The 15,658-nt window shown below is 41.2% G+C and overlaps 1 protein-coding gene across 1 annotated transcript; it reads left to right on the top strand.

Annotated features, from left to right (window-relative positions):
* Positions 1–11,863: 11,863 nt before the first annotated feature.
* On the top strand, positions 11,864–13,555 carry LOC110914024. The gene has a single exon (XM_022158837.1). The coding sequence runs from the start codon at positions 11,864–11,866 to the stop codon at positions 13,553–13,555; it is 1,692 nt and encodes a 563-aa protein (XP_022014529.1).
* The last annotated feature ends 2,103 nt before the right edge of the window (positions 13,556–15,658 follow it).

Genomic DNA, 15,658 nt, shown 5'->3' with positions numbered 1-15,658 from the left:
AATGGCGTAACGGGTAACCGTAAGAGTCTTATACAGGTTTCCTAAGTCAATATGCTCTAAATATGTTGTGATATCAGTAGGATACCTTCCATTATGCCCATAACGAGTTTAATCCCATAATACGCCTCGTAGGGGTATTTTGGTCATTTTAAAGGTTATAAAAGAGATTATTTATACTTCTGATGTTCGGGTCTGAAGAAATCAGTAAAACCACTTATTTTAATAAGTCGCATCAGTAGGTAATAAGTCTTTATGACAAAAATGGTTTTAATCCCAAACTATGCGTTTAATACGCGTATAAAGTCATTTTAAGCGATTTCCGGGTTATACAGGAAATCTGAGTTTTCTGATCAGGTTATATAGTTCAAAATACTCTATTTATTATCTAAAATCAGTAGCAATTGGATTGGCGTCAAAATACTATGTAAAACTCGTTTTATGTCCGAAAAGGGTCTATTCGGTATTACCGAATCAAGGTCATAACCTTAGGTTATGAGCAGGTTAAAAATAATTAAAAATCTTTAAAAATCCCAAAATATTATATTACATCAGTGTGTGAAAGGTTTGGTGTCGAAATTTGGGTTTAGATAGGCTTTATGCTAAGTGCGCCGTTTAATTAACAAAAGTTTTCTTAATTGCGCTGTTTAGCATAACTCCTATTCTAGACCTCGAATTGACATGAAATTTTAGGGACATGTTTAGAAATCAGTAACTAAGGTTATTGTTCTTTCACATATCCAAAATTCTCGTTTTATGGTCACAAGGGCATTATGGTCAACTTTTAAGCATATAACGGAAATGTGCAAATGACTCGGTCAAACAACGAACCAGTCACAGAGGGTCATACCATCATGTCAAAAGTCAAAAGTCCTAAGGCATTTCTAAACTCTACTAAAACGGGTCAGAACTTAAGTCAAATCAAAAGTCAAAGTTTTGCGACTTTCGGTTCCGAACCGGGCCAAAACAGTAAATGGTCAGATCAAACAAGCTTAGACCAGTTCTTATACTTATTATCTAGTTATATGAGTGATAAAATATGTTACATTCTTTCTACATTGTTAATTATGCGTTAAATCGAAAATTAGCATTCTGTTGACTTTTTCTAAGCAACTTTGACCCGACATTTGAACTAGTTAGAGTGGGAATCAGAGGGTGCCCTTTTAAGGGTTTAATGCCCACATAATTACCAACTTATAACTACCTTTGATTCGACTAATCACTGGACCATTAGTGATTAATCGTTAAGTCAACCGTTAATTATGACGGTTTGACTTTTAAGCTGAAACTAAGCAAAAACTAAACTAAGAAAGGTTAAGCATACTTACTGAAGTCTAATGAACGACTAGAGATGCTTAGAGAAGGCTCTTGAGCTCCAGAGATGATCAGAAATGCAGAAATGAGGTGTGTTCACAATGTTGCAACACAAGGGCTTTATATAGTGTTCTTGGTGGCTCAAGATCATGCCATACAACTCTACCAACAGTCCCTGATCATCAACACACGTCCCTAGAGCCTAGGAGTCATTTAGGGGTCGCCCATGCTGAGCAATAATGGTTCTAAGTCGGTTAAAACACCAAACAGTGCTGCTGCCAACGTTTTCTGCATCTGGGAGGCTGATGCGGCCCGCGTAAGATCTTAACAAGGCTTACGCGGCCCGCCTGAATCTCACTGACAGAAATCAAATCATTCTACTACCGACGCGGCCCGCGTAAGCCCTTGCTAAGTCTTACGCGGCCCGCCTGAGACCTGCTGTAAGATTTTTCAAATCTTTTACATTATTGCAGTTGGCTATTGGCTCTTCGGAGGGGTAACTTTGCATTATGAACCCTTTTTATTTACGTACAAGGGCCTCGAGACTTTTACCCATCTTGTTAAGTCCTCGGTTACTTTGTTACTACCCGAAAAGTCATAACTTTCAATGTTGACGCTTTCAACCCCTCATGTACGAATTCGCTCATAACTTTCTCATTTGATAACGAAACTTTATGAAATTTATATCGTGCATTCTAGTGAGCATAATTTACCATTACAAAGCCTCGGGTTTGCTAAAGGGTCACTCAGAGGTATAACTTAAACATGTTGACACATTTAACCCCTGTAGTATGATCCATGATTGATTCGTTTGAAGGTACGAGCATCGTGTAGGGTTACTGTAAAGTATATTTATCCCTTGTTGACATTTTGAACCCTTGAATTCATATACTTTCTATGTTGTCAACTTTAGTCCCTCTATAGTATTCATTAACACGTTCAAGCTTATGACACGTGTCAATACATTATAGGACATAAATTTTCGAGGTGTTACAAGTTGGTACATTGTATTTAATCTCAATGCTAAAGTTAGGAACAAGAGGAGTTGCAAGGTTTTTATAACCACTGAATTAAGTGTTATGGAATATGTCCTTTTGGAACTAGATTTGTACTTAATCTTTTTGCTAATAATGAAATATTTTTGCAACAGTTCAAGTGCTAGATATTCAAGAAGGAAGGCCATCAATGGATCTGCATGAATCTAAAGGTCACATAATCAATTTCGAAATACACATCCAAACACAACATGACTATGTTATCTCTTTATATTGTTTATGTTGATAGATGAAGATCAAACATAACTGACAGTAACTTTTTGCAAGTCAAACACCTTCACCCAGAAAGGTCCGCAAAGCATCTGAATCCGTGGAATTCCAAAGAAGTCAAACAATTGGTCAACGACTAATGGGAATTATGATGGACAACCTCTTTGTTAGAACTTTTACCTCTAAGCCCAAGAATCCGGCTTCAGATGCTGTGATACCAGCTTCACCATCCAAGGTACCGAGTTATTGATTCGTGTTAGTGCATAATGTCTAAAGCCTGCGTCTTAGTTGTATTTAATCAATGTATAGGGTCTATTTTAGTTAAATGTGTATTTTACAGGGGTTAAAGGTGTAAAAGTTTGATTTTCATTTAAAGGTTTCGCTTGAATGATCATATGCCATACAAGCGAAACTACTTGATAAGGTTTCGCTTGTATGGTTATGTCCTTTCAAGCGAAACTACCACTAGTATATATACCCCTTCAGTCTTTCACATTTGTAACTTTCATGTCATCGGAAGGCCGAACTGCTGACCGTGTTTTTCTTGAAGAATTAATGTGAAAGCAAGTTTAAAGTTATTTCTATCTGTTTTCTACTCATTTCTTTATCTGATTTGCTTTGATTCAAGCCATACATGTATTTCCGCTACATGTTTGGTTGGTACTAGCTCCGATTGTCTCATAGGAAGGGCAAACACGATCCTACAATTGGTATCAGAGCCAGTTGTGAGGTAGTTGACCAGAATCAAGGCATTTTTCAAGCACTTTGTGAGTTTCAGACAGTTCTGCCAGTCAAAATGGACTAAAAATTGGACATCTTGTGTAAAAGTACCTAATAATAAACTCTTAAAAAGCTCAGACCTTAAATCAGCATAAAAGTAACCAAAAACAGCTCGAAAGTAGGTTTCGCTTGTATGACACCCTAGTGGTTTCGCTTGTTTGAACCTGTAATTCAGAAGTTTCGCTTATAGTGTTCCGCTTCAAGTGTTGTTTTCAGAGGTTTCGTTTGTGAGGTTCCGCTTGTTGTGACATAATAGAAGGTTTCGCTCAAAGGTTCCATTTCAAATGTCATTGCTAAGAGTTTCGCTTGAAGGGTTTCGCTTGATAGGTTTCGCTTGTCAGTTCTGAAGTAGTTCCGCTTGTGAAGTCATTGGGTAGTTTCGCTTGGTTGTACATCATCAGGGTTTCGCTTATTTGTACATCTGAGTAGTTTCACTTTTTCATACACTTGGTGTTAGGTTTCGCTTATTTGACCTGTGTTTGTGAAAATCTGTGTTAGTTCGTATTTTACGCAATCAAGAATTGAAAACTTAGTCATTGTTCGAGATTTGTTACTAAAATGGATAGTCAAGATTTCTACAACATGTTTGCGGGAAGGGGTGGGGCTGTCCAAAGTCCAGCTAGTATCATGCAGAATGTCAACTTAGAAAATGAATTGGGAACAATGCAAAAGCCACCCAAACTGATGAGCTTAGATGAATATTCTGGATGGTCCGGAAGGTTTAAAAATTGGGTTCAGGCCAGCCATTTTGAGTGTTGGATGAAGATCGAAAGGAAATACGTACCTCCAATTGATGGGCTCAGGATGGTTAAAAATATTGGAAGTCTTACAGATACTGAACAGGCAGATTTTAAAGCTGAAAAGAAAATGGTGAGCATCTTGCAACAAGCCATTAAAGAAGACATCCTTGCATTGCTACAACATGACGAAAGTTCTCAGTGTCAATCTGGCAAGCGCTAGAACTGAAGTTTAAAGGAAGTGTTTCTATGATCAAGAGCAAAAAGGCGCTTATCAAGAAAGAGTTCGATATTTTTACTGGGATCAAAGGAGAGTCAACGAAACAGTTAATCGAAAGATATTGTCACCTTGTAGTTGAAATGAAAATATTAGCAATTGAAAAAACAAATGAAGAATGGATTGATAAACTTTGTGATGCACTTCCATATGACGAGTGGGGAACTTATCTTATGATGCTGAAAAACAGTTCTGATTTTGTGAATTACAATCTGAGTGCATTTATTGAAAAGATCGAAGCTCACGAGCTTGAGTTGTTGAAGATAAAGAAGATGAATTCTGCTAGCATGCAACAAGACGTATCTCTATACTACAAAGGCAGTCCTTCAGTTGCAAATCTTCAAAGTCCAAAGATACATACAGGATTCAGTGCTGATAACACTTCAAATGTTGCATCAAGTTCTCATCAATCAAGCAGATCTACACCTTTCGCGAGTTTTGAACCGAATGTCAAAGTTCAGGAACAGTCTTCGCCTCAAAGCTCTACCGGATCTAATCATCAGGCATATGTTTCTGGAGTACAGTGTAATATCGCAGTAAATATAAAAAATGGAAACGAGATAACGGAAACTACTGTGAAGCAACATATTGCACTACTCGCTTCCGTTCTCGAGGCATATGAAGGTCTAGTTGCGGGGAAAATTGGAAATCCGGACATGACAAAGGAGGACTATGACCAAATAGACCCCGAGGAGCTTGAACTGATTGACATTAAATGGGGTATGGCAAGCCTAGTTCGTCATGCTCAAAGGTTCATGGAAATCACGGGAAGAAACAGTTTATCAGGTCCGGATCAGAAGTTGGGATTTGATAAGTCGAAAGTAACGTGTTTCAAGTGTAAAGAACACGGTCACTTTAAACGTGAATGCCCAAACCGTGAAGTCAACAATCACCAAAACCCGTTCACCAATGATTACTATCGACAGGCAATCTACCATCGACCGAACCAACAGCAAACTGTTCAAAGGCCACAGTTAGAAAACAAACCTGAAAAGGCATTGATTGTGAACCAAGATGATGAACAGGTAGCTGCAGGTTTTAGCTGGGATAAATACATCCCTAGTAAAGATGATCAGGCAATGATGGCAGAGGTGGTTAAGATTTCTGAGGTAGTGACTGAACCGGAGGTTGTTAATGAAGTTGTTTCTGAAGTTGTTGAAGAGATTCCTACGTAAAATGTTATAGATGTTAAGGAAATAGCAGATGAAGGTTACTACATCAATCACAACAGGAGGAGTTAGTTTATACTATGAAACCAGTTATGCCTCCTAATGTGTTTGATTCTTTTGCAGGTTATTTCGAGGAACCAAGAACCGGATCTTGTCCTAGATTTGAGGAGAAGAAAGAAGCTGTTGAAGAAGTGATTGACGTGTCTAAAGAAATGACCGGAGAAGTTCTGAAAGACATTGCAGACAAAGCTTTAATGGGAAAGCTTAAAGAGGTAGATTCAGAACCCAAGGAGTCACAGTCTGTCGATAAGGTGTCGGTTAACAAAGAGGAAACTGAAGTTCAGGAGGTCAAATCTGTCAAACAGTCTGTATATGAGTCAAAGCATGTCGGTAAAACTGATTGTGATGAAAAGGTTGATGAAAAGGATGTTCCAATCTCCGAAACGCCATGCCAACGTTGTTTACAACCGTGCGTGGAGTGTCTTGAAAAGGACACTAAGTATCGGGAATTGAAACATCATACAGACATGATTAAGTTTGATCTTGAACAATTAAAAGAAGCTTATGATACCTTAGCCAGATCAATTAAGATGATTCAAAAAGAAAGCGTCGAAAATGATAAAGCTACTAAATTGGCACAAGCTACACTGTTTGATAAACAAAGAGAAGTCAATTATCATCTTGATACAATTGCGTCACTAAGAAAAGAACTTGAATTGGCCAAGATAGAGAATGACAGGATTGATAAAAAGTTAATGAGCTATGTGGCTTCGTCTTATGTTTTTGAACAAATCGTCCCTCAACAGCCACATGCTACACCTGTTTTCAAAAGTGTTCCACCCCCAATGTGGAATCACTACACTCAGAAATATCCAGATGGGGTGGAAGCTGCTTTAAATCTTAAGCTGAAAACAATTGAGAGTGATTTACCTGACAGCATTGATATCACTTTCACTGCATCTGACACTGATAACAAATCTCAGGTTATCAAAAATGTTATCGATCAGGTGTTGGATGATGAAAGTGAGAAATCTGAGAAGGCTCATTCTGAGAAGGCTGTCAGTGATTCTGAAGACGAAGGAAATTTCTTAGATCGATATGTGCCGAAATGGGAAAAAAGTACGAATGATGATCCAATCATGGTGGTATACACTATGGTTGGAACTGACAAACTTTATTCCGACGTCGAGTACCCGCTTCAGAATGTCAAGATCGAAAATGTCGAGAAAGTTTTCAAACTGGTTGAATTGAACGTTAACGAAATCAATAACAAAGATTTCTTTTCGAAACTAAAAAAATCTTTTGGTACTTCACCTCCCACTAGTTCGGAAAAGAAAGATGGGGTTGGTAAAGGTCAAATCAAGAAAAATCAGCTTAAAAACAAAGGTATTGGGTTTGAAAAGAAATTGGCAAAACAAGTGTTTAAACCAAAAGAAAAAATAAATGATGTTTTTGTTGCTGGTCCTAGTACTGAGGTTGAAAAGGAATATATTTTTAGTCAAAAAGCTGTGGACGATTTCAATGAAGCACAGAAGCTTAAAGAGGAAACGGTCAACACTACTTTTGTCGAGTATGATAAAAGAGTGTGCTATCGCTTCAATGAAATTGGACATATGGCAAAACAATGTCAAAAAATGTTTAAGAAACATGTTGTTGAAAAATCAAATGTTCAAAAACAAAATGTTCAAAAACAAATGGTTCAAAAATCTCGACCTAAATCACCAGTTGTTTCAAAAGGTAAAAAGGAAATGGTTTCTCTGATCTGTATTCTGAAAAGAGGTGAATCGTTGAAGTCGGAGGATAAGCCGAAATCGATTTTCGAGATTGGCGAATCTTCTAAGACTAGCAAGACTTCAAACTTTTACCCCAAGACGAAAATTTTTGAAATCAGTCGTGGATCGGGAAATCGAAACCGTCAGTTGAGATCAAGAAAATGGAGAACGTTTTGAAAAATGATTCAAATCTTTTTAAAGATGATGTGGTTGATTTTGAAAATGAAGTAGATAAGTTTCTTGATGAATTTCCTCCAATTACTGACAAAGTTAAAACAATTGTGAAAGAAAAGGTTCAAAATGTCACTTTTGATTTTCCAAAAATAAATGAAAAGTGTGATGTTGTGTTCGGGACTGTGTCGGAAGTAAAGAAATCATGGGCGTCATTGTTTGAGTAATTTGTTTTTTGTTGGTTGCAGGGGCTGCCCAAGTCAATTCTATCATGACGGATTATGGACAGTGGAGCATCACGACATATGACTGGGTCTTTAGCTCTTCTTTATGATGTTAAGTCAATCAACGGAAGCTATGTTGGGTTTGCAGGGAATCAAGGAGGAAGAATTGTCGGCCAAGGAACGCTTACAAACGGAGTGATCTCATTTGACAAAGTGAACTATATCGTAGAGTTAACGAACAACTTACTGAGTATATCACAAATTTGTGATAAAGATTTCAATGTTCATTTTACTAAATCTGAATGTTTAGTGTTGAAACCAGGGTTTAAAATCCATGATGAGTTGGTGTTGTTGCGCGCTCCGCGGGTAAATGATCTTTATATTTTGGATATGAGTGCCGCAACGCCAACAACTCATCAAAAACAGTGTTTTGTCACCAAGTCTAAAGCTACTGAAAAGGAGTCAGTAATGTGGCACCGGAAAATGGGTCACATTCACGTGCGAAAAATGAATTTTTTGGTGCATAACGATTTAGTTGATGGTGTTAATGTAAAAAAATTTCATTTGACTGATGATTGTATTGCATGTAAAAAGGGGAAGCAGACTCGAAAGTCACATCCACCAAAGATGCTCAACTCTATCAGGTTACCTCTTGAGAGATTGCACATGGATCTCTTCGGGCCTGTAAACGTCAAGAGCATTAGCGGAGATTTATAATGTTTGGTGGTGACAGACGACTATACGAGGTTTTCGTGGGTTGTATGCTTAGAACGAAAAGATCAAACATTCGAGTCATTGATGTTGCTTTTTAAGAAAATGGAAACGGTGTACAAACTGCCAATCCGGAGGATTAGGAGCGACAGCGGAACGAAATTCAAGAACAACAAAATGTACGAGTTCTGCAACGAAAAAGGAATTCTTCATGAATTCAGTGCGCCATACACACCACAGCAAAACGGCGTAGCTGAACGAAAGAATCGGACCCTGATCGAGACAGCACGTACGATGTTAGCTGATTCCAAGCTACCAATCTACGTCTGGTGTGAAGCAGTTTCAGCAGCCTGTTACACTTTGAATAGAGTTCTCACTGTCAAGAAATACAAGAAGACTTGCTTTAAGCTGCTGCACCGTTACAAGCCAAATCTTGAGTTTTTAGAACCTTTTGGCTCACCTTGCACATTTATTGATGAAAATGGTAAATTTGGAGCAAAAGCTAATGAGGGTTTCTTTGTAGGTTACGCAAGCCCGCTGAAGAGGGTGTTCGTACCATGTCTGGGGAAGGTGATTCAAGTCCAACACGTGGATTGTCAGAAGCACACTCCATCGCCACAACTTCCCGGATAAAGATTCCTATTCGACTACGACAAACTCTGGGAGTCGTTTCAACTGCCTATCGAGCCGAGTGATAAGGAACTAGCTTTTCTGTACCAGTATCAGCTATATACTTCACAAGAGCCTGTGTCTAGTCCGCTAGAAGTTTCTCAACCCACCGTGGGTACTCACGACAATGAAGCAGGGCCAAGTGGAACTACTCATGAACCACCAGAGGAACCAGCTCCGTCATTTGACGTTTCTGAAGACTCAGAGGAGGAACCCGCTCCTACCTTTGACGAGGAGCCAAATGATACTTTGGAGGATGCTGTGGATCAAATCGTTGATCTCGACATTTCGAACTTGGAATCGGAAGTAGATGTGCCTGACACGGTTATGCCACGGACGTTGTCTTACCACCCTTCAGAACAGATCATTGGTGACCTACAAAGTGGTGTCCAGACCCGACGTCAAATAGACCAAGCTTTTACTTGTTTTTACTCTTCTATTGCTGATATGCAGAAAGAAGTCTCACTTAAATGTTTCATTTCGCAGATAGAACCCAGAACTTACAAAGAAGCATTGACCGAAGATAGTTGGGTGAATGCAATGCAGGAGGAGCTGCAACAGTTCGAAAAGCTGGGTGTCTGGAGACTTGTTGATCTGCCAAAGAATCAGAAGTTAATCAAGACGAAATGGGTCTTTAAGTGTAAGCGTGATGACAGAGGTGTCGTGGTGAGAAACAAGGCACGACTTGTGGTTCAAGGCTTCAGCCAACAGGAAGGAATAGATTACGATGAAGTTTACGCACCGGTTGCAAGGCTTGAAGCAATTCGTATTTTTCTAGCCTTTCCATCTTGGAAAGATTTTAAAGTCTATCAACTTGACGTCAAATCTGCTTTCCTGTACGGCACAATCAGAGAAGAAGTGTACGTGGGGCAACCACCAGGGTTCACAGACCCACTACACAGAAACAAGGTGTATCTACTGGATAAAGCGCTATATGGACTGCACCAGGCCCCGAGAGCCTGGTACGAGACGCTTTCGACTTACTTGCTGGACAACGGGTTCACAAGAGGCACAGTAGACAGCACTCTGTTCACCAAAGAAGAAGCAGGCCACTTGTTGATCGTGCAGATTTATGTGGACGATATCATTTTTGGATCCACCAACGACGACCTTTGCAAAGAGTTTGAGAAGGTAATGAAGAAGAAGTTCGAGATGAGTTCGATGGGGGAGATGAAGTTCTTCCTCGGGCTGCAGGTGGAACAAATGCCCGACGGAATCTTCATTCACCAGTCAAAGTATGTAAAGGACGTGCTCGATAAGTTCGACATGACAGATTGCAGTCCTGCATCCACCCCCCTCGCGCAGAATCATGGAATTTGTCCTGACGAGCAAGGTGTGAAGATGGACGAGACATTATACCGATCAATCATCGGATCGTTGATGTATCTCACGGCTTCCCGTCCGGATATCATGTACCCGACGTGTCTCTGCGCCAGATATCAGTCGAATCCGAAGCAGTCACACCTGACGATAGTGAAACGTATTTTACGGTATTTGAAGGGTTGCCCAAGCATCGGCTTGTGGTACCCTTGCTCGGGTGACTTTACTTTGTCCGGTTTCGCTGATTCTGATTTTGGTAGCTGTAAACAGAATGCTAAGTCCACCACTGCTGGGTGCCAGTTCTTTGGAACTCGGCTTGTTACCTGGCAGTGCAAGAAAAAAACTGCAGTTTCGCTCTCTACATGTGGGCTGAGTACCTCTCAGCTTCTAGCTGTTGCTCGCAGATCCTTTGGATCCAACAGCAGATACGCGACTTCGGTTTGCAATTCTTGGATACACCGATTTTCGTGGACAATGAAGCAGCCATTAATGTTACTAAAAACCCGGTTCACCATTCGAAAACTAAACACATTGAAATCCGTCATCACTTTATCCATGATTGTCACGAGAAAAAGTTAATTCGGATTGAACACGATAACACTGATGATCAGAAAGCGGATTTTTACACTAAACCATTCGACAAAAAGAGATTTTATTATCTTTTGAGATTAAACGGGATGAAGAATCTGCAATCTGGGAGGGTAATCGAATGTGAAGCCGAGTGGGGCGGCGATCTGACATGAACCTGTGTCGTGTTGTCAAATTTCTTTTGTACAGTTGTATTTTCTGCTTTTCGATAAAAACAAAAACACAAAAATATGTTTTAGTTTTAGGGGGAGATATTCGCAGAAAAATACAAAAACATGATAAAAAAAAACAAAAACAAGAAGCTTGTTGCTGAAAACAAGAAGGTGTCTGATAGAGAAAGTGATGCGGGCCCAAGCGTGGAAGAGCGGGCCATCCTGTATTTGGAGGCCCAAGATCGCGTCACAAAAGGGGCTTCACTGAAATGGCTCTAACTTGGGCTACGAGGGTCCGTTTTGGGCGTGTGACCAGTCAAAACGAACGGGAGAACGAGCTCTATCTTGCTGCAAATGCCTAAGGCGGTTTGGGTCATCGTCCGGGCCGAAAAAACGCTTATTTCTATTAGTTTTTTCCATTTTTATGTTTTTTCAAGTATTTTGGGCATTTTGTTTTTGGGCTTGTGTTTGGCCCGTTGTCTTTTTTAGGCCCGTTTCGAATTTCTGTCTCTATTTATGTATTGCCCTAGTCATTTGATCAATCAGAATTGAATTTTGAGAAAACAGTTTTTTCACTTCAAATTCCGTGGCCTTTGGGGTTACAATTTGGGGGTTGGGGAAGAACTACACGGGTATTCGCAGAATCAACGTGTAATCTTCATTTTTCTGTTTCACGCGCTACATCAGTTGGTATCAGAGCTGAATTCCTGGCTCAAAATGCCTCTGAGGAGAAACAACAACATGCCTCTCGATGAAGTGTATGAACGAGAGTTGGAGCAGCGACTTATGGCGAGAGTGGATGAGCGGTTGGATCAAGTGGTCGATCAGTTGACTGACCGGATGGGCGACTTGATCAATCGAAGGAGGCAGAGACCCAATGACGGGTATGGTTCTGAACTTAGTAACCCATTTGGTGATGATTCGACTTCCGATGACGAACGGGAGGGGCAACCAAGGGGTGAACGTGGAGGGGGTAACAGGCGTTGGGATTCTGGGATAAGAGTTGATATTCCGAAATTTGATGGGTCTAGTTTGAATCCGGAGGGGTTCATCGATTGGTTGGCTATCGTAGAGGAGGTGTTCGAGTACAAGGAGGTGCCTGAAAACAAGCGGGTGGCCTTGATCGCTACCAGACTACGTGGTAGGGCCTCTGCGTGGTGGCAACAATTAAAATTAACACAGAATAGACTCGGGAAGTCAAGGATCGTGACGTGGGCCAAGATGAAAAAGTGCCTGCGGTCCAATTTTTTGCCTCATAATTTTCAAAGGTTGATGTACCAGCGTCTGCAGAATTTGAAACAGGGGGCTAAATCGGTTGATGATTATACAACGGAGTTTTACCAGTTGATTGCGAGGAATGATATTCAAGAACCGGAGGAACAACTTGTTTCTCGGTATATTGGGGGTCTAAGGGTTCAGATCATGGAGGCCGTGAATCTTTTTGATCCGTTAACCATTCCTGAGGCACATCCACGGGCGTTGGCCTTTGAGAAGCAAAACCGTCGGGTGGGCGGTTCATTTACCCCCGCTGGGGGAAACGTTGGGTCAGGCAGTGGGGCACCTCGTGGCGGGCCTAGTCAGGGGAAGCCGAGGGGTAGTAATACCGAGCCTACTTCTAAGGGGGCTAGTAGTAGTGGTCCGAGATGTTTCAATTGTGGTGAAACAGGCCATCGTCAAGCTGAGTGCAAAAAGGCTGGTAAAAGACACTTATTTGCTAAGTCTGAGGATGATCAGTATGAAGAGTATGAGAATAACCCAGTCTACGATGAAGAAACTGAATATGAAGAGGAGGTTGTGACCGGTGATGTTGGGGTGAATTTGGTGGTTAGACGTTCTTGCTATACACCAAAGGCAGATGGGGATGACTGGCTGAAGCATAACATCTTCCACTCAACATGTACTATTTTGGGAAAGGTTTGCACGTTCGTCATCGATTCCGGGAGTTGTGACAATCTGATTTCTGAAGAGGCAGTCCAAAAGTTGGCCTTGATGACAGAGAGTCACCCGAAACCGTACAAGCTTCAATGGCTGAAAAAGGGAGGTGAAGTGACGGTATCTAAAAGGGCACTTGTTTCAATTTCCATTGGGTCCACGTACAAGGATGATGTCGTGTGTGATGTGGTCCCTATGGACGTGTGTCACTTATTGTTGGGCAGGCCTTGGGAGTACGAGCGTAATATAGAACATAACGGGCGGTCCAATACGTATAGTTTCCTGTTTGGTGGTGTGAAGATCACTCTTGTTCCTAGCAAGCCTAAGCAGTTAGCCATGAAACAGTCGGGTACTCTGTTGACCATTAGTCAGTTTCAAGATGAGTTGGAGGAAGCAGACAACGTTTTTATTTTGATTGGGAAGCCTGTGGCCGAGGAAGTCGACATTCCTGAATGTATGGTTCCGTTATTCGAGTAGTTTGTTGACATTTTCCCAGATGATTTACCTGCCGGGTTGCCACCCCTACGAGACATCCAACATCACATTGATTTGGACCCGGGGTCCCAGCTACCCAATAAGCCCCATTACAGAATGAGTCCAGAGGAGCATGAGGAATTACGTCGGCAGGTTGAAGATTTAATTTCTAAAGGGTATGTTCGGGAAAGCATGAGTCCTTGTGCTGTTCCTGCTCTGTTGACTCCAAAGAAGGATGGGACATGGCGTATGTGTGTTGACAGTCGTGCAGTCAACAAGATCACTGTAAGGTACCGATTTTCGATTCCCCGACTTGATGATTTACTTGACCAGTGCCACTATTTTCACGAAACTAGATTTGAAGAGTGGGTATTACCAGATCCGACTCAGGCCTGGGGATGAGTGGAAAACCGCCTTCAAGACTCGTGAGGGGTTGTATGAATGGTTAGTGATGCCTTTCGGCTTGTCCAATGCCCCTTGTACGTTTATGCGGGTCATGAACCAGTTGTTTAGGCCCTTTATTGGCAAGTTTGTGGTGGTTTATTTTGATGATATTCTTATTTATAGCCCTAATTTTGATGAGCATGTGAAGCATGTACGCCAGGTTTTGACCTTGCTCCGAAGGGATAACTTGTATGCAGCCAAAAAGAAGTGTGTCTTTATGGTCCCTAAGGTCCTGTTTTTAGGGTATGTTGTTTCTGGTGACGGAATACAGGTGGATGAATCCAAGGTAGCGGCTGTTAAGCAGTGGCCAACCCCCACTACAATAACTGAAGTACGTAGCTTCCATGGTCTTGCTTCATTTTATAGACGGTTCATTCGAAATTTCAGTTCACTTATGGCACCAGTGACTGACTGCATGAAGGGAAAGACCTTTATATGGACTGAGGAGGCAGAATCAGCTTTTCAGTTAATCAAGGAAAAGCTTACATCAGCACCAATTCTTATTTTGCCAGATTTTCTCGGGTTTTTGAGTTGCATACAGATGCCTCGCAGGGTGGTATTGGGGCAGTCCTAAGTCAAGGGGGGCGTCCAGTTTCTTATTTCAGTGAGAAGTTGACTGGGCCAAAGTTACGTTATAGCACTTATGATCTTGAATTTTATGCAGTGGTCCAGGCTGTGAAACATTGGCGTCACTATTTGTTTCACAAGGAGTTTCTTTTATTTATAGACCATGATTCGCTGAGGCATATCCGCAGTCAAGATAAAGTGTCACATAAGCATGCCCGGTGGATGGCTTTCTTGGAAAAGTTTACCTTTGTTGTGAAGCATAAGTCTGGAATTTCGAATCGTGTGGCAGATGCCTTGAGCAGGAGGAGTAGACTGCTTGTTTCTATGAGAGTTGTTGTACCCGGGCTAGACAATCTCATGGAACAGCTCACAGCAGATCCATATTTTTCTGTCATTTTGCAGGATGTGCAGTTTGGGAAGAGGGCAGATTTTCTTGTGCATGATGGCTTTCTTTTTAAGGAAAATCAATTGTGTATTCCCAATTCCAGGCTCCGACTTCAAATAATTAAAGAACTGCATGGAGAAGGGCACGTGGGAAGAGACCGTACTTTACGACTGGTGCAGTCTTCTTATTTTTGGCCTACTATGCGGAGGGATGTTGACCGGTTTGTTAGACGTTGCAGGATCTGTCAAGTTTCAAAAGGCACAGCTACCAATTCAGGGCTTTATATGCCTCTACCCATCCCTCAGCAACCTTGGGTAGATATTAGCATGGATTTTGTGTTGGGGTTACCCCGTACTCAGCGTGGTAATGATTCGATCTTCGTCGTGGTGGACCGGTTTTCTAAATGGTGCACTTTATTCCTTGCAAGAAGACAACGGATGCAGTTAATGTGGCTCAATTGTTCTTTCGAGATATCTATCGTTTGCATGGTTTGCCATCTTCTATAGTTTCTGATCGGGATACTCGTTTCTTGAGTCACTTTTGGCGCAATTTATGGAAAATGGTGAACACTCAGCTCAATTTTAGCAGTGCTTACCACCCACAAACTGATGGGCAGACAGAGGTTGTTAATCGATCACTTGGTAATCTTTTGCGGTGTCTTGTGGGTGATCATGTGAAGTCGTGGGATCAAAAGCTTTGTCAAGCTGAGT

The sequence above is a fragment of the Helianthus annuus genome, chromosome 15 (assembly GCF_002127325.2).
Source record: "Helianthus annuus cultivar XRQ/B chromosome 15, HanXRQr2.0-SUNRISE, whole genome shotgun sequence".
Lineage (NCBI taxonomy): Eukaryota > Viridiplantae > Streptophyta > Magnoliopsida > Asterales > Asteraceae > Helianthus > Helianthus annuus.
Note: the sequence above shows the minus strand (reverse complement) of the source record. Positions and strands in the feature narration are given on the sequence as shown.